Below are 19,993 nucleotides of genomic sequence, written 5' to 3' on the forward strand. Positions count from 1 at the left end.
TTCAAAACTGGATGTGGTTGTTTGGCTTCTATAGTTGCTTGCAATTAACCCTTTTGGGGGGAGAGGTGGGGAAAATGCAAACTTTTTTGAGGGTCAAAAATTGAGGGATGGGAGAGAACAGCCTTCCATAGTCCTGGGAATATGAATACAGCCCTTGAAAAATATCTACTTCTGTTCTAATCAAGATACCTGTCAGCAGTACTTTGATGGTGTGTTCCTGCATGGCAGTGGGTTGGACTGAATGGCCCTTGTGATCAATTCTGTGATTCTATGATACTATGGGCCTCTATGATACTATGCAAATTAAGCATCCTAGGACGTTTTTGGGACACTTCCTCCTCACTGACCACTAGATGTCATCACACAACATATCGCAACTACCGATGGGCCCCCGTGGAGGAAACGTCCTGACTGCAGTGACTCCTCATAACACAGGAGTCTTCCCATGTTCCATAGAAAACAACAGAGTCCAGCCACTATGGCAATGCTTTCCCACATGGGATGGAGAACATCAGCTGTGGGTGAAGTAGGGTGTGGGGCACCAGGATTGCCCTGCTGCCCCCTGATTCGCCATGGATGGTGATAAATCGCCCAACAGAACCTCATCCATGTGATGAGGTCCATAGTCACATCAAGACATATCACACATTCAAATTACAGTCAGGTTACCTCTTCTATACTCTTCCAACACACATACTCGGGCTATGCCTGGCAAGTAATTGTGCATGATCTGGAACTTAAGATACCAAGTTTTCATCATTGACAGATATACTTTTGAATCCTATTCCTTCTCTTTGAGTAACATTTCCTCATATCTTAAAAATATGAGAAACTGGGAAAATATGCATCCCTTCATTATGTTCTCCAGCTTTCAGGCAAAACTATTGAGAAAGAGAGAAGAAATTTCAGAGAATAGACGGTCTCTAAGCAGGATTAGAGAGATGGACATCAGGGTGTGATGAGACATGGAATATGTATGCAAATAAAAGTCCCACATGTCTACTGCTTGGAACTTTACCATATACTCTGGCTCTTGATGTCATGACGTCCATTTCTTTTGGGCATAAGACTGGAGTTTCCATGGTGTCTTTTCACCTCCCACAACAGGGTACAGAAGTGTGCTGACCTCAACCAGATGACTACCAAGAACCTGGCTCTTCTATTTGCACCCAGCCTCTTCCAGACTGATGGGAAAGGGGAGCATGAGGTCAAGGTGATGGAGGACCTAATTGATAACTACGTCTACATCTTCAATGTGAGTTCCTTGTCCATTCACTCTGTGCCTTTTCCTATCCCACTCCACACAACTCTCCATTACAATGTGCTCACTGTATCTCCTCTTCTGATTCACAGATTGATGAAGATCAGGTGTTACAGATGGACCTGGAGAACAGTCTGATTACTACCTGGAGGGACGTGCAGGTATTGCGGCTCCTCCTGCTCCTCCTTTCAGCACATTGTCCAGCAGGTATGCTGGCAACTGCAGCAGCCAAAAAAAAACCCCCACATCCTTTGAGGGTTGGAATCATTGAATGACTAAAAGCTTGATAACAGCTGAATTTCAGCTAGTCCCCTTGTAAAGCAGCGGCTGAGATCCTACATCACAGTTACATGGTGCAAATCACTATGTATGGATCTGTAAAATGATTATGCTTCACTCATTTGCTGAATGGTATTTTTAGACAACTCAAATTCACAAATGAATACACATATGCATTCACATCTGTATACACAAGACACAATATGCCTAAAACACTATGCAGGGTTTTAATGTTTATTTGAGTTAACACAACCCTTAAAGTTTGGTCTGTGGTGACTCATCTGTAGCCCACACAATCCATCCATGATTTTGCAGTCCTCTATTGATGACTATACATCTGTAAATCATTCTTTGCAATGGATAGTAATCAGATATTACTAAGGGAACTAGTAGTCTGTATTCTGTGTGCTTCTACTCCTAGCCAGAATTGGATAGAAACAGTTCCTGGCCTCCAAAACAGTTTATAAATGGCATATCCACTGTGGCATTCAGCCTTCCTTTTTTGCCATCTAGGAATACTGTCTCCTCTTTCTCCCACTGCTCCTTATCTTTCCTTTTTGTTGTTGTTACTGCTTTTTTTGCTACTGTTCATGGCTGACATGCCTTTCTGCCTGCAGCTCTCACAAGCTGGTGATATCATTTTAGAGGTGTATCTGGAGCAGAAAAATCCTGACTGTTGTGTCACTCTTAAGGTAAGCAATATATTTTAGCCATTACTGGGCTATGTGAGACAGCTGTATTTTCATACAGCAAGAGAAACCAATCCAAGAAACGTTGCTTTGTAAGGAAATCTCCAGGGAATCCAGCTCTACTGTGTTGTCCATAACTGGGAGAAAAGATGTGGTACCATAACAGTCATTGAAATATAGGGATGCTGCTGCTTTCCTGGTGATTGATTTTCAGCTTGGATGTTTCAATGGACTATAACCCACTGTCCTGTGTTAGATTTTGCATCTTGGCTTGACAGAATTTAAGCTCTTTGGGTTCTGGACTTGTTGACCTTGACTGCTTCTTGCCAATCACCCTGCAGGTATCCCCTGTCATGAGAGCAGAAGAACTTACAAATCGAGTTTTGGAGATGCGAAATGTGGCAGCAAGTCAGGACATTTGGCTGACCTTTGAGGTCTTAGAGAACGGAGAACTAGGTGGGTGAGGCAGTACTGTTGTATCTGTGTGTGAATAAGCCTGGAGAGGTATTTAAAAGTTTGTTTACGGCACATTGATTTTAATTGTATAACACCTTTTCATTTAAAAACTTCCCAAAGCTGCTAACAATATTGAATTTCAATATTTCTGGAATGTATTTTCCATTTCAGGGCTCCACATTTTAAGAAGGATGCAGGCAAACTGAACTACTGTATGTCCAAAGGACAATGGTTAAAGCAGTGAGGGCTCGGGAAACCAGGTCCTGTGAGGAATGGTTGAAGCCATGAAAGCTTAGCCTAGTGGAGATCAGGATGTGGAGCAGTCTGGACATTCTCTCTAACAAGGCAGTTTGGGATGCTTAACCTGAAGAAGAGAAAATTAATTAATATGTTTGCCTTTATGTTTGATGTGGTTTGATTGGGATTTTCATTATAATTTTGTATGGAAATATTTTTATTATTTATTGTCGTTATTATTATTATTATTATTATTATTATTATTATTATTATTATTAATTCATTTCTATCCTGATTTTTTCCCATGTGTGGGATTAAGCTGAATTTCAGTAGAAAGGCAGGAAAAAAATTAATAAAGAAAGAAATAAAGAGAATCCTGGCAGCAGTCTTCAAAAACCTGAAGGACCACACAAGGGTGATGGTGCAGGACTAGGCAGTAGTGAAGAAGCAAGTTCTGGGTAAACTATTAAAAGAAATGTCCACATTGTAAGAGCTGTCCAGCAGCAGGATAAATTGTCTTGGTAGGCTGTAGACCAGTGGTTCTCAACCTGGGGTCCCCAGATGTTTTTGGCCTACAACTCCTAGGAATCCCAGCCAGTTCACCAGCTGTTAGGATTTCTGGGAGTTGAAGGCCAAAAACATTTGGGGACCCCAGGTTAAGAACCACTGCTGTAGACTCTCCTTTGCTGGAGGAAGTTAAAACAGATGCTAAGCAGCCATTTCTCCAAGATACTGTAATTGTGATTCAGATCCTGAACTAAGCAAAGATCCTCCAAGATCCCTCCTTTAAAATCAAATTATTCTATGAAGTATAGAATATGTTTCCTGGGATCTATGTGTTTGCACGCCTGGCCAAATTACAAAGCATACTTGACCATATAGATTTACCAGATCTTCACATTTTGTTCCCCCCTACCTCCAAGTCTGTGAATTCTGACAACATTCTGGCACTAATTTTTCAGAGCGCCCCTTGCATCCTAAGGAGAAGGTTCTAGAGCAAGCTCTACAGTGGTGTAAACTCTCCAAACCCAGCTCTGCCTATTTGCTAGTGAAAAAAGTACCTATTTGGGAAGGCAGCTGCCTTTTCACTGGTGAGTCAATTTGCTCTTTGTGGAGAACCTAGCCTGTTGATGTCATTGGAACTAGCAAGTCAGTCCCTTGGCAGATGTGGTCTTTTGGGTATGTGGGAACAATCTAGAATATATGGGTACAGTAACAGAGCATACTATGCCCCTATTAAAGCAGCTCCACTGGCTGCTGATAAGTTTCCAGTCCCAATTCAAACTTCAGGTTATCACCTATAAAGCTCTACACGGTTTGGGTTTAGCCTACCTTCGTGACCACATCTTCCCCTATGAACCAGTGCAAGCTCTAAGATCTGCCGGGGAGGCCCTCCTCTTGGTCCCGCCTCCGTCTCAAGCGTGGTTGGTGGGGACGAGGGAGAGAGCCTTCCCGGTGGTGGCCCCCCAACTCTGGAAAACTCTCCCCAGAGAACTTAGACAAGCCCCTACACTGCAACATTTTAGGAAAGAGTTAAAAACTTGGTTTTTCCAGCAGACATTTGATAACATTTAGACACTTAGCACTTAGCAATTTATATCTACATTCTGTGCATTCAGCAGGACAATGATAATGATTTCGTTGATCTTTTAACTGAGTCTATTTTAATTGAGGTTGTTTTGTCCAGTCTATATATTTTGTTTATGTAATGTTGGCATTGTTTTCATGTTGATGTATTTTATTTTATTTATTATGTATTTTACGTATGGCATCTTTGTGTGCTATTTTGTAAGCCACCGAGTCCTTATGGGAGATGGTGGCAGGGTATAAATAACTTATTATTATTATTATTATTATTATTATTATTATTATTATTATTATTATTGTATTATGACACAGCAAACAAGATAGACATGCTGGATTTCGTATCACAAAATCACAAGTCGGACACTTCCCAAGTGTCTAGGACTGTGTGATGTATTTTCGGATGATGCGTGCAGATCCCAGTAGGGTGGCCTTTTGCAGTTGGCAGATTGTAATTTTGTCAATGTCTATTATTATTATTATTATTATTATTATTATTATTATTATTATTATTCTGGGAATTGATTTCTGTACTGTCACTGATCTTATTCCGGCAGTAGCAACTACATATATGATGAATAAAATATAGCCAAGATTTTAAAACTCACATGGCTAAGAAAGGGAGTGACATTTGCATGCCGTGATATCCCTCCTAACCATCTTAATTAATGACAGAGAAAATATAATCCTGTGATTCTATTAGCACTTTTCTTCTCTAGTATCATTTTTAACATCTTTGCCTGATAAGAACCCCATAATGCTGCATGATCTATTTTGTGCTTTTTTATTGGTTCAATAAAGGTATCACAGTTTTGTGGGATTTGGAAATTTTTTTTTGTATTTTGCTGCATAGCCAGTATAGCTACCCCTGAATATGTTTACCAAAGAACCTGAATGTTGAAGGAAATATGGCATGTCTGTTGTTCAACCTCTTGAGCGCTGACTCTATAATTCCTCTGCATAGTCCTGTTTTTAGGAAACCATGCCTTGCTTGTTTAAAACCTCACTCCCTAAGGTTTCATTGCAGGCATCAAACGAGAGAGCCCCAAATGTGGTCTGTTAAAGTGTCGTGAGGAATGGCCCAAGCTTCTGGGGAACAAGTTTCAGGAACGCTATTTTGTCATCAAGGACCACAAGTTGCTTATGCTGAAAGAGAAGAGGGTATAGCAAACCAACAAATTTATTTACTCTTCATTGTTATGTCATGGCTTACTTTGTAAAAGCATATTTACTGATTTTTTATTTTGTTTATTCTGTTTACTGTCTTTGACACTTGAACAACTGCTTTGAAAGGAAAGATTTAACTTTGGGATTAACCCCTTGGCCAGCCAATCTGTTTTGAGCACAACCTTTTTCTAAGAAGGATGTGGTGGCCATGGAGAGGCAATTCCCAACATTCATGTAAGGCCAACTTCAGGTGTAAATTGGGGGCACATACTCCCCCTGGAAGATTGGCACATTTGTTCAGACCAGAGCGAATGCACTTCCAATGCAGGCTCCCTAGAGCCCATATCGCTGTGTCAATGCTATAATGGATATGAGAGCAAACTGTCATACTAAGGAACCCTTCATTTTGAGATTGGCCCTACCATTATCTAATTGTTGGGTCTTCTGCAAAACTGTGGAATTAAAAGGAGAAAACAATGCCAGTTATGTGTTGTTGAAGGCTGTCATTACCAGAATCACTGGATTGTTGTGAGTTTTCCAGGATGTATGGCCATGTTCCAGAAGCATTCTCTCCTGGTCTTGACAGGCCAATGGATACTTCACCACAGACATCAAAAGAGCTGCAAGACCAAGATCAAGCCATGAGAATGAAGACAAAGAGAGGGAAAGTGTTATTACCATACATCAAGGGAACCACTGACCGCATAGGGAAGCTGATGAAGAAACACAACCTACAAACTATCTACAGGTCCAGGAAGCAGCCAGGCTTTGAAGCTGAAAGTCCATTCAAGGTGGCCAATTGCAATATTCACACTTGCCTCAAACAGACAAGAGTTCTTTCTCCCACCTTGGACCTTCCACAGATATATAAACCCCACTTGCCTAGTTTCCAACATACAACCTCTGAGGATGCTTGCCATAGATGTGGCTGCCAATAAACTGCTGGGCCCAATTCAAGGTGCAGGTTTTGACCTATAAAGCCCTATACGTCTCAGGCCCTACCTATCTTCGTGATCGCATCTCCTCCCATGAGCCAGTGCGGATCTTGAGATCATCTGGGGAGGCTCTTCTCGCGCTCCCACCACCGTCTCAAGTGCTGCTGGTGGGGACAAGGGAACGAGCCTTCTCGGCAGTGGCCCCCCGGCTCTGGAATGCATTGCCAAAAGAGATCAGGCAATCCCCTACATTATCCAATTTCCGTAAGGAACTGAAGACCTGGTGGTGTCGGCAGGTTTTTCAGTAATTACATTGGAATACCGCCGATTTCTGGGCCTGGATATATTGCACAAGATTTCTCTAACTTAAAATGATACATTTCAATATATTGGGTTTATGGTTCCCGTCCCCTTGATCAGATCATGTAAGTGTTATTTATTTCTATAATTGTATTTTTACTTTGCTTAATAATGTGTTATTATGTTTGTTATGTAATGTTTGTGTTGTTTTTATGATTGGAAACCGCCCTGAGTCCCATCCGGGAGATAGGGCGGTATATAAATAAAGTATTATTATTATTATTATTATTATTTTATTATGACACAGCAAACAAGATAGATATGCTGGATTTCGTATCACAAAATCACAAGTCGAACACTTCCCAAGTGTCTAGGATTGTGTGATGTATTTTCGGATGATGCGTGCAGATCCCAGTAGGGTGGCCTTTTGCAGTTGTCAGATCGTGATTTTGTCAATGTCTATTGTTTCCAAATGCCGGCTGAGATCTTTTGGCATGGCACCCAATGTGCCGATCACCACCGGGACCACCTGCATTGGTTTCTGCCATAGTCTTTGAAATTCAATCTTGAGGTTCCTGATAGCGGCTGAGTTTTTCCTGTTGTTTTTCATCAATGCGACTGTCACCTGGGATGGCGACATCAATGATCCAAACCTTTTTCTTTTCCACAACGGTGATGTCTGGTGTGTTGTTGTTGTTGTTGTTGTTGTTGTTGTCTGGTGTGTTGTTGTTGTTGTTGTTGTTGTTGTTGTTATTATTATTATTATTATTATTATTATTATTATTATTATCATTTTTGGGCGAAACATCAGGAGATAGTGCTTCTGTAACATGGCCATACAGTCTGGAAAACTCACAGGAACCCAATGCCAGTTATGTCAAGTCAAAAATCATAATATCAACTGTTTATGCCCTGATAATTCCTTGAAATGAATCAGAGACACTTAAAATTCTTTCTACATTGAGTCAAAGAAGAGACTTTTTCCTTGCTTTCAGCACCTTTCAAACCATAAAACACTTTAAGTTGAATTTGACACCAGCAAATGGAAAAAGTATTAATTAGGAAGTAATCACATTGTCTGGATGCAATGAAGTGAATGTGAAAAAAGGATTGGCAATCTAAACAGTAAACCTTGAGCACTTACATTTCTTTATGTTGTTGTGATGTTAACACCACAATGTGCCTTTGGATTGAGGGTTTACCTTGCTATTGTCCTTCCACAGAGCGTGAAACCAGAGCGGGAATGGCTGCTAGACATGGCTAAAGTATACATGGGGATTCGGAAAAAGTTGAAACCACCTTCACAGTGAGTGATTACACACTGAGATTGTATCTTTTGTTACAGCTTATCCCTCAACTACTGCTATTGCACTGGTCATGGATTTGTGTGTGGATAAATGTCACCTTCTTCCAGAAGCCCTGTCAACAAAGTGTAGAGCATAACTCTGCGGAAAAGCCCCAGTCAAAGTATCTGAAAAGAACATAGCTGACTGGGAAACTTAGTTTAGAGACTGGAGAGTTACTTTAGGTCAGAATAGATAACAGTAAGCTGACAGAATATAGGTGGCAGCTTCTTATGTCCGCATGAAACCTGCCAAACCTCAGTCCAGTTTTGGTTAATATATTGGAGCTGTTTTACTCTACACATTTTGGAGTTGCGCCTCAATGTTTATTGTGTACACAAGACAGAAATTATTTCCCAGTTGTGTGTATTGTAGAGTCACGTGACAGAGTTAAAATGCACCAATACACACAGATATACATGTTTACCATTATATAACAAGCTGAAGCAGAGCAAACAACAATAACAATAATGGAAGGAAGAGATGAAGTCATTCATGTCCCATATTTCTTTGTAGTAGGAACATTGCCAAAGCAATGTCTAGTTTGTTTCTCAGGCCCCTTCTACACTTCCATATAAAATCCAGATTATCTGCTTTGTACTGGATTATATGGCAGTGTAGACTCATATAATCCAGTTCAAAGCAGATAATGTATCTTATCTGCTTTGATACTCTGGATTATATGGCAGTCCCCCTCGATGGATTGTCACCTTGCCGTGGTGAGGGGGCTTGCGTGTTCCGATGAACCTGTGGGCACTGGAGTGATGCACTCCCAGGAGTGGCCGCAGGGGAGGTTCCAGACCAAGCACAATCCGAAGACCCAAAGACCTCAACGGCGGAGCAGGCGGAGGATAACATGGTACATGTTACAACGGCTGTGAAGGCGGAAGAAGGCTGCAACAGACTGAGAAGCCACTGTCGTTGTGTTAACCACACCACTGCTGGAACCTCACTCTGTGAAGACTGTGTGTTGACCGGCCGTGCACCGACCTCCACACATTAAAAAAAATCACGCACAGGCATCTTCCAACAAAAATAAAAACAAACCTACAAAAGTCCCATGGCGATCAGCGAGTGGCGACGGGGGCAGGACTGTGAAATCTGGAAGCCCCTAGTCACAGACTGGCACATGGGCGGTGGATATGGACTCAGTCGTTCTACCTCAAGGACCGAGGCAGTTGAGTAGTCCGGCAGCTGTATCCATGACTGAGCAGCCCTTTTTAGGATCCGCTCTGCTCACCCCACACGGGGAAGGGGCTAGAAAAGGTGCCCTAAACATAGTCTGCCTCTCCTACCCTGACTGGACTGCCGCGTCCAGAGGGGTCACCACTCTGCGGCCAAAAAAGAAAAATGAACTTTGGAACATGGAACGTACGGACATTGTTAGATAACACTGACAGCGAGCGCCCCGAACGCAGGACTGCTCTCATTGCAAGAGAGCTGGGACGCTTCAAGATCGACATAGCAGCCCTTCAGGAGACCCGGAGAGCAGGAGAGGGGCAGCTGAAGGAAGAAAAGGGAGGCTACACCTTCTTCTGGAAGGGACTACCTGAAGAAGAGCGAAGAAGAATACACGGAGTTGGCTTTGCTATCAGAAACGACCTGGTGAAGCACCTGACTGAAGCACCCACTGGCATCAACGAACGACTTTCAACCCTCCGAATTAACCTTGCCAAAAACCAACAGGCAACCATCATATGCGCCTATGCACCAACTCTAGATGCTGACGAAGACATCAAGGAAAAATTTTACTGTCAGCTGGATACCATCCTATCGGAGATACCTAAGGAGGACAAAATCATCCTCCTGGGGGACTTTAACGCAAGAGTCGGAAGGGACTCTGACCTGTGGCCAGGGATCATAGGAAAAGACGGGGTCGGAAACAGCAACTCGAATGGCATCTTGCTTCTCACCAAATGCGGAGAGCACAACCTTGTCATCACCAACACGCTCTTCCGCCAGAAAAACAAGCTCAAGACATCATGGAAGCACCCTCGGTCAAAGCATTGGCACCTCCTGGACTATGTTATCACACGTGCCAGAGACCGCCGCGATGTGCTTCTCACAAGAGCCATGACAGGTACTGATGACTGCTGGACAGACCACAGGCTAATCCGATCCACGATGGCTATCAAGATCGTCCCCAAACGCAGACTCCAAGGAAGGAAAACAAGGCGAAAAATGAACACCCAAGCCCTTCAGGTGCCCTCCAAACGAGCCCTTCTCCAAACAACACTCAAAGATCATCTACCCACAGAACACCCCGAAAATGTTGAGGAACATTGGAACAAACTGAAGACCTCCATCATCACAGCCTGCGAAGAAAGCATTGGATACCTAACTAAGAAACATCAAGACTGGTTTGATGATAACGACAAAGAGATCCAACAGCTGATTGATAACAAAAGGAAAGCCTTCCAAACATGGCAGAGAGACACCAACTGTGCTGCCAAGAAAAAGATCTATGCCAGTGCAAAAGCCGAGGTCCAAAGAAGGACCAGAGAACTCAAGAACATCTGGTGGACAAAGAAGGCTGAAGAAATCCAACACCTTGCAGATACCCATGACGCTCAGGGATTTTTCAAAGCCACAAAGATCATTTATGGACCAAGAAACCATGGCATACAGCCCCTACGCTCATCAGATGGAACCAAAATTCTGAAGGACAAAACATCAATTGCACTACGTTGGAAAGAGCACTACCAGAACCTGCTGAATCGCAGCTCCAATGTGGCCGAAGAGACCCTCTCACAAATCCCGCAACAACAAACCAGGGATGAGCTTGCAGCACTGCCTAGTTTGGAAGAAGTCAGCAATGCCATCAGCCAACAAAAAAACAACAAAGCTAGCGGACCTGATGGGATTCCCGCTGAAATCTTCAAAGAGGGTGGACCTGAGCTGATGCAACAACTCCACCAGCTTATTGAAAAGGTGTGGATGACCGAGAAAATCCCAGCAGACTTCAAGGATGCCACCATCATCACCCTTTTCAAGAAAGGGGACAGAACAGACTGCGGGAACTATCGTGGTATCTCCCTTCTAACCTCCGCCGGGAAAATCCTCGCAAGAATCCTTGCAAACCGCCTTCTCCCTGTCTCAGAAGACACCCTCCCAGAATCCCAGAATGGCTTCCGCCCCTCCAGAGGAACAGTGGACATGATCTTCACTGCTCGACAGCTCCAAGAAAAATGCAGGGAACAAAACCAACCTCTGTACATGGCATTCATTGACCTTGCAAAGGCATTCGACACAGTGAATCGCAGCGCTCTCTGGACCATCCTCCAAAAAATCGGGTGCCCTGACAAATTTGTGAACATCCTGCGGCTCCTCCATGATGACATGATGGCAACAGTCTTGGACAGCAACGGCTCCCAAAGTGACCCATTTAAGGTTGAATCAGGTGTCAAGCAGGGATGTGTTATTGCCCCCACCTTATTTTCCATCTTCATCGCTATGATACTTCACCTTGTTGATGGGAAGCTTCCCACCGGAGTGGAAATCATCTATCGGACAGATGGCAAGCTATTTAACCTCAGCAGACTGAGAGCCAAAACCAAGGTCACCACAACATCTGTTATAGAACTCCAATATGCTGATGACAACGTAGTCTGTGCGCGTTCAGAAGAAGACCTACAAGCCACTCTAAACACCTTCGCAGAAGCATACGAGAAGCTCGGCCTCTCACTGAACATCGAGAAAACCAAAGTGCTCTTCCAACAGGCACCAGCTAATCCCTCTGCAAAGCCAGGAATACAGCTTAACGGTGCAACATTAGAAAATGTTGACCATTTCCGCTACCTTGGTAGCCACCTCTCCACAAAAGTCAACATCGACACTGAAATACAACACCGCCTGAGCTCTGCGAGTGCAGCATTTTTCCGTATGAAGCAGAGAGTGTTCGATGACCGGGACATCCGTAGAGAGACCAAGGTGCTTGTTTATAAAGCCATTGTCCTCCCAACCCTGCTCTATGCCTGCGAAACGTGGACTGTGTACAGACGTCACACCAAACTCCTGGAGCGTTTCCATCAGCGTTGTCTCAGGAAAATCCTGCAAATCTCTTGGGAAGACAGGCGGACAAATGTCAGCGTGCTTGAGGAAGCAAAGACCACCAGCATTGAAGCGATGCTCTTACGCCATCAACTCCGTTGGACTGGCCACGTTGTCCGAATGCCCGATCACCGTCTCCCAAAGCAGCTCCTCTACTCTGAACTCAAGAATGGGAAACGGAATGTTGGAGGGCAGGAAAAGAGATTTAAAGATGGGCTCAAAGCCAACCTTAAAAACTGTGGCATAGACACTGAGAACTGGGAAGCCCTGGCCCTTGAGCGCTCTAATTGGAGGTCAGCTGTGACCAGCAGTGCTGCGGAGTTTGAAGAGGCACGAACGGAGGGCTTAAGGGAGAAACGTGCCAAGAGGAAGGAGCGTCAAGCTAACCCCGACCGGGACCGCCTTCCACCTGGAAACCGATGTCCTCACTGCGGGAGAATATGCGGGTCAAGAATCGGTCTCTTCAGTCACCTAAGAACACACGCCCAAGATACCAAGGTTGGAAGACCATCGTCCTCGAACGTCGAGGGATCGCCTAAGTAAGTAAGTAAGTAAGTAAGTAAGTATATGGCAGTGTAAAGGGGCCTATATCTTTAGAAAATACTGACTTACCTGTATGTATCTCTTCTCTAGGTGGGGTTTTACTCTAGCCCTGGAAAAACAGCAACTGTGAGTATCCTTTCTGTGCTGGCCAAGGAGGGTAGAACGATAAAGTATTTCTGTCATTTATCTTAGCCGCCTTTTCCTGTGTATTTTTCTCATCCCAAATAAGGAAAGATGAAACAAACTTGTCAATAATTGACTGTCTGTGCTATACAAATGGCAGTACGGTTAAGTCCATCCCACATCCACTGCAAAATATTTGGTAGCTTGGTGACACTTTCTAGTTGGCTGACATCCACCCTGCCTGAGCCACTATTCAAGTTGGAATAAGGGACTTGAGTTTGTTTTCATTGTTGAATTGGATATTTGTAAGATAGGTTCTTAGATTTTGCCTACCATCCCATGGCCATGATGCAGCAGTGGGGAGGAGGAGAAATAGTATTCATAAGCACTCAACCTTTGTTCCTAGAAAAGTTATGTCACATTATTCTCTTTCCTTTGTGTTGTAGCTAGCAGAACATATAGCTATTGGGGTACAGTGGGTTCTATTATGGATTTTAGATGGAACCCTTCTCATTCCTCTTCCAATAGGCACATTAGCTGACAGGGACCACCATGTTCAATTGCAACTCACCCCTGAGATTCTGGGAGTGAACAGCTACAGATTCTCTTCACACTCTACTTTTGAACTTTTGTTGGCCTGTATTATTTTCTATTGGAGCATTTATGGTGTTCCTTCAAGTTTTTATTGGGGAAACTCCATTTATTACTCTGGAAAATGTTCCACTGCCTGTTGAGCTAAAGTGGAGGTTGGCATGGGTTAAAGTTAAATAGTACTAGCATTAACTGGTAGTGTCTGCTTTGCAGATATTTGGCATGTACTGGACAATCACAACTGTGGGACTGGACCACCAGCATCCTGAAAGCCCAGGTCTGTAAAGAAGAAATTCATTGCAACTGAAATGTGGAAGTCCAAAACTTTAGGTTCTTTCACATAGCATGCAAGCGAATGATAATGTTAGTGTGATGCAAATTCTGCTCTGATGTGATTGTTTCTCTCTTCTAATAAGGTTTCCTAGTTTGTATAGACCAGTGTTTCTCAACCTGGGGTTCGGGACACCTGGGGGGTCATGAGTTGAGTGTTAGAGGGGTTGCCAAAGACCACCAGAAAACACATATTTCTGATGGTCCCAGTTTCGTTCAGATCCATCATTGTTTGAGTCCACAGTGCTCTCTGGATGTAGGTTAACTACAACTCCAAAACTCAAGGTCAATGCCCAGAAAATCCTTCCAGTATTTTCTGTTGGTCATGGGAGTTTTGTGTGTCAAGTTTGATTTAGTTCCATTGGTGGAATTTAGAATGCTCTTTGATTGTAGGTGAACTATAAATCCCAGCAGCTACAACACGCAAATGTCAAGGTCTATTTTCCCCAAATTCCACCAGTATTCAAATTTGGGCATATCAGGTATTTGTGCCAAATTTGATCCAGTAAATGAAAATACATCCTGCATATCAGATATTTACATTATGATTTATAACAAAAATAGCAAAAATACAGTTATGAAGTAGCAACAAAAATAATTTTATGGTTGGGGGTCACCACAACATGACAAACTGTATTAAGAGGTTGTGGCATTAGGAAGGTTGAGAACCACTGGTTTAGACCATAGTGACTGGCAGATCCCAAATCATCAAGATAGTGAATCCACTCAAGGTTTTATTGTAAACTAAAGAAGTTACCCAAGGTGCTGAACTTGATGCCTGAATTGGTTTCACAACATGGATAGCTTTTTCAAAGCCTGAAAAAAAAAGTAATGGATTCACTACCCCATCAAAATAAGAGCCAGCAACCACCACCAATATCTTACAATTTTTTTAACCAGATTCTTTCTTTTTCCCGTAAACACAATGGAATGAAGTATCCTGTGCTTTTGTGCAGAATCTGTTCATCCCAGTGGGACATGTAGAGGCATTTCCTGGCAAACTGTGCCCAGACAGTCTCATTCTACATCAGTTAATCCACGTCATCCACATTACTGTGCTCAGCTTCTGGCCTATTTGGAGACATCTGGTTGACCATTGTGGGAAATAAGGAGCAGGGCTAGATAATGCTTCAGTCCAAGCCAACTGGCCTTTTTTCCATGTTCATTTTAGAGGCAGGTGTTTTGTCATTGTTTTGTGCTATGCCTTAATTCCAGTTGGCAGCATATATCACAGTCAGGGAAATGAGAAGGTACAATTGGATCCTGTTGCCAAAAGTTTGTTTCAATAGTATTTGGTAAGAGGGAAAAATTAGCTGTGCTTGTTTTTCATGAACAAAGAGCTTCTGCAGCTTTTCTCCTCCAGGGCTTTCTTTACAAGCATGAAATTCTCTGAAACGTTAATTACCACATTCCGTTAGAAATTTCAGAAGTGTCTTCAAGGACCCTTTCCTTTATAACAGAATTTTGCTTTGTAATAGTTTTCTGTTTGTAACTGTAAGATGGAAATTCTTTGAATGCAATTTTTAAAAAACATTAAGGAGCGGTACACTTTGCAAACAAAGCTTTGTTCCTTTTATCAATATTGTCTATCAACAGGTGTATATGTGTGGTGGCACAGGATTATTGTTCTTCCTAAATTTCACAATAATTCTATGTAATTAGTTGCTGGCTGTGTAATAAGCATGCATCTTATGAAGGAAGAACATTTATTCAACAGATGGTCATTTGGAGTTGCTGCTCAGTTACCCATGCTTAAATTATACAAACTAAAGAAAATCTTTCATATTCCAAAGTTCAATAGAGGAAAACTCTCCTGCAGTTCTGAAGTACAAAATACCCAAAGTGTTGTTCTCTACCCCAAATAATCATAAAGAATGCAGTATTTCGCCAAACTAAATGTGAATGAATGAAGCAGCATATTTGGCATTCACATAATTCTCTCCAGCTCAACTTATTTCAAGTATCAAAGCTGAAGGGCTGGCAAAAAGGTCTTAAACAATGGTTGGGAAAAGTGTCTTAAATAGCAATTAGATCCTCTAACTCCTGGTATAACTATCATTGGGTGAAAGTATATAACAAAATACTTTCCACCATGTCGCCTGGATCATCGGTTGGGAGCCCCTCCACCCAGCAACAATAGAGTAATATATAATACTAATATTGTGCAATTCTAATAATATAATACATTGTATATACATATAATACTGATAATATTATAATGCAATACAACAAAATACTAATGCAATATAATAATTGTATATTATATATTACATGTAATATTACTAATAACATTGTAGTATAGTGGTATAAGGAGCCCCCGGTGGTGCAGTGGATTAAACCACTGAGCTGCTGAACTTGCTGACTGAAAGATCGTGGGTTCAAATCTGGGGAGCAAGGTGCATTCCCGCTGTTAGCCCCAGCTTCTGCCAACCTAGCAGTTCAAAAACATGCAAATGTGAGTAGATCAATAGGTACTGCTCCGACAGGAAGATAACAGCTCTTCAAGGCCACATGACCTTGAAGGTGTCTGCAGACATGACTAGACTTAATTTCATGGGAAAATCTTTACCTTTACCTATAGTGGTATAGTACAATGTAGTAATATATAATACTAATATTGTGCTATGCTAATAATATAATATACTAGCTGTGCCCAGCCATGCGTTGCTGTGGCAAAGTGGTGGTGGTATTGGTTAAAAATTGTTGTGTAATTTTTATTTGACGTTATTTGCAATTTTTTATTAATTTTATTGTAAGTTATATTTTTATTTATTATATTTTATTATTTTCTTGTATTATTTTTAGTTATTTTCTGTTATTATAGTATTTTATTGTATTAATTTTTAGTGTTTTTTATTTTTTTAATTGGGTTGCTAGGAGACCAAGTTGGAGGAGCTTAGCCTTCTAACTGGCAGCAATTGGATAAAAGCAATTATTCCTCTCTCTCTAATTCGGACTTTATTTTTCTTTTCTTTTTGTTATATTAACCTAGAGGCGTGGATGATGGGTTGTGTTGTCAAATTTCGAGGTTGAGGGGCCTGTAGTTCTGTTGTTTTGTGGGTCCCCGTGATGCCATCACTCTTTTATATATATAGATTGTATGTATATATATTGATCATAATATTGTAATACACTATAATACTAACAATAATGCAATATATTAATAAATATATATTATATATTATATGAAATATTACTAATAATATTGCAGTATAGTGGTATAGTACAATATAGTAATATATAATACAGTAGAGTCTCAGTTATCCAACACTCGCTTATCCAACGTTCTGGATTATCCAACGCATTTTTGTAGTCAATGTTTTCAATATATCGTGATATTTTGGTGCTAAATTCATAAATACAGTAATTACTACATAGCATTCCTGCGTATTGAACTACTTTTTCTGCCAAATCTAACATGATGTTGTCTAACATGATGTTTTGGTGCTTCATTTGTAAAATCATAACCTAATTTGATGTTTAATAGGCTTTTCCTTAATCTCTTGTTATTATCCAACATATTCGCTTATCCAACATTCTGCCGGCCCATTTATGTTGGATAAGTGAGACTCTACTGTACTAATATTGTGCTATGCTAATAATATAACATATTGTATGGACATATAACTTGGGTTGAGAAGGGCAGGATATAAATGTCATAAATAAATAACAAAAAGTATTGAGCATGGTTCAGAAATTAGTTTGATTTTGCTTTTTCAGTCAAATTTGATCTTGGCTTAGTTTTTAATCCAGCCATAGTTTGTTCCAGTTCAGACATAATGATTGTGACAGATAGAGGCATGTATATACAGAAGCAAGACCAAAATTCTATCTAGGTAGGGCAGAATATGCATCTTCTATATATATTAAAATGTAATGTGCGTTTTTTCCATGGAGTAAGCAACAAAACAACTGAACCAAATCACACCAAATTTGGCCACAAAAGACAAAGTCATCCAATCTACTTCTTTCAATAAAAAAAACCTTGAAAAATAAAGTCCAAATTACAGAGGATGAGGAAGAGCCGTTCTCCACCTGCCTGCCAGTCAGAACCGCCCCCTTTAGGCCTCGCTCACTTTGTGTCCCAACAACCGCCTCAGCCACAATGGCTGAGGGTTCACTTAGGCCTCTTCCACACTGTCTATAAAATACAGATTATCTTATTTGAACTGGATTATTTGGCAGTGTAGACTCAAGGCCCTTCCACACAGCTATATAATCCTGAATGCCAAGGCAGATAAACCACAGTATCTGCTTTGAACTGGACTATCTTGAGTCTACACTGCCATATAATCCAGTTCAATGTGGATTTTATACAGTTGTGTAGAAGGGGCCTCATATAATCCCGTTCAAAGCAAATAATATAAGATTATAAATCGTTGGCGTCTCACTCGTTCAATCGTCTCCGACTCTTCGTGACCTCATGGACCAGTCCACGCCAGAGCTCCTTGTCGGCCATTGCCGACCCCAGTTCCTTCAAGGACGAGCCAAGATTATAAATATAATATATAAAAATTACTGTGGTATAATAAAACAGAACAATATAATCTCTAAAATCAGGACAGTAAATAAAGAACCACACTCTGGAAACAGGGGAATTCCAGACAGGAAACAATCAGGACCAGCTAACACCTCCCAACAAAGGATTCCCCCAGCGAGGAAGCTGAGGAGGGAGAAAAATAGTATGTATTATCAGAGTCATTATTATTATTATTATTATTATCATTATTATTATTGTGATGCTGTGAACCACAAAAATGAACACAATCTGGTTCCAAGTATTAAAAAACTAAAATCAGAACAGTAAATAAAGAACAACACTCTAAAAACAGGGGAATTCCAAACATGAAACAATCAGGGCCAGCTAACAACAAAATATTCCCTCAGGGAAGAAGCAGCCAGGCTTTGAAGCAGAAAATCATTCTGGCTAATTGCAGCTTGCCTCCAACAAACAAAAAAAAAAGGAACAACCAGAAATATTGTGTATTCACAAGCTTTAGGAAATAACATATACTAACTACCACCAATTCCTCAATACTTTATTTCCCATACCACCACACTTTGCCACAGCAACGCATGGCTGGGCACAGCTACTTATTTATATTCCATGGGTAGGTTTGCTATCACACTTGCAATGTAATATCTCCTTTGGATGAGCAAGGCTCCAAAAATCATTAATAGTATGACTATTTAACATTAAAACAAAATAGGAACATCCACAGTTCCATAGATGGCTGACTATGATATGCCGTGAATAACAATAAATAATTGCTTTCTTTCCTGCATACAGCATGACAACATCCGTACAGTCATCCTGCGTCGACGCTCTTCTTCTGACTTGGCTAAGCAGAAGTTTGGCACCATGCCCCTGATTCCTCTCCGTGGAGACAGTACCAACCCCACAATGCTCTCTGCTAATCAGACGTTGGTAAGACCTTGCCTGTATTCTGTTGAAATCTGGCTTTTCTGTGAAGCGAGGCTTAATCGCAATGCATCACATTTATTTTACCAAAGTACACCAAGCAGCCGTTTGGTTATATATTTCCTTCCTTCTCCCAAACATATCCAAAAGTAGTAACATGCTCCTTAATCTCTCATAGGTTCTCTACATTAACCCAGTGGTAATGATAGTTCTCTTCTCACTTGTTGTCTGTATTTCATCTCTTGTTTGCAGCACCGACTACATACACGAAGGACATTGTCCATGTTCTTTGTAAGTATCTTTTCATTTCTATATATTTATCAAGATCTATAACATAAGTTCTATGTTAATGCTAAAAGCAAGTGTCAGATGGAATGAAGGCAGTTATCCAGACATACTTTCCTTTAATTGGTTTCCTAGGAATTTATCTGGGATCTTCGTTTTTGCCCTTTTCACTTAAAATTATTTGTTCCCAGTTCACATAATTACAGGCCCAGCCCAATTGACATATGGTAATAATGGGGTCATGGAGATGCTGCTCTGCTATTAAGCAAAATGAAGGAGCTGCCCCAGGAAACACCTCTGATTCACCTTTATTAAAGCCAGTGAAGGAAATAGATCTGATCCATGACAAACAAATCCATTCCTTCTACAAAAGCCCCATTGTGGGAAAGTTGTTCCTG

The 19,993-nt window shown here is 41.4% G+C and overlaps 1 protein-coding gene across 3 annotated transcripts in view; it reads left to right on the plus strand.

The window, feature by feature from the left end:
- Positions 1-19,993, plus strand: part of arap3 (ArfGAP with RhoGAP domain, ankyrin repeat and PH domain 3) — a 62,687-nt gene that overhangs the window by 39,888 nt on the left and 2,806 nt on the right. For all 3 annotated transcript variants that reach the window (XM_008108999.3, XM_008109000.3, XM_016993037.2), the window contains 11 exons: positions 1,108-1,255; positions 1,354-1,422; positions 2,158-2,232; positions 2,571-2,685; positions 3,885-4,013; positions 5,534-5,667; positions 8,132-8,214; positions 12,935-12,970; positions 13,772-13,835; positions 19,179-19,316; positions 19,563-19,601. In XM_008108999.3, the coding sequence (XP_008107206.2) occupies positions 1,108-1,255; positions 1,354-1,422; positions 2,158-2,232; positions 2,571-2,685; positions 3,885-4,013; positions 5,534-5,667; positions 8,132-8,214; positions 12,935-12,970; positions 13,772-13,835; positions 19,179-19,316; positions 19,563-19,601 (1,030 nt within the window). The remainder of the gene's footprint in view (positions 1-1,107; positions 1,256-1,353; positions 1,423-2,157; positions 2,233-2,570; positions 2,686-3,884; positions 4,014-5,533; positions 5,668-8,131; positions 8,215-12,934; positions 12,971-13,771; positions 13,836-19,178; positions 19,317-19,562; positions 19,602-19,993) is intronic.

Source organism: Anolis carolinensis, chromosome 4 (assembly GCF_035594765.1).
Source record: "Anolis carolinensis isolate JA03-04 chromosome 4, rAnoCar3.1.pri, whole genome shotgun sequence".
In the NCBI taxonomy this organism is placed as follows: Eukaryota; Metazoa; Chordata; class Lepidosauria; order Squamata; family Dactyloidae; genus Anolis; species Anolis carolinensis.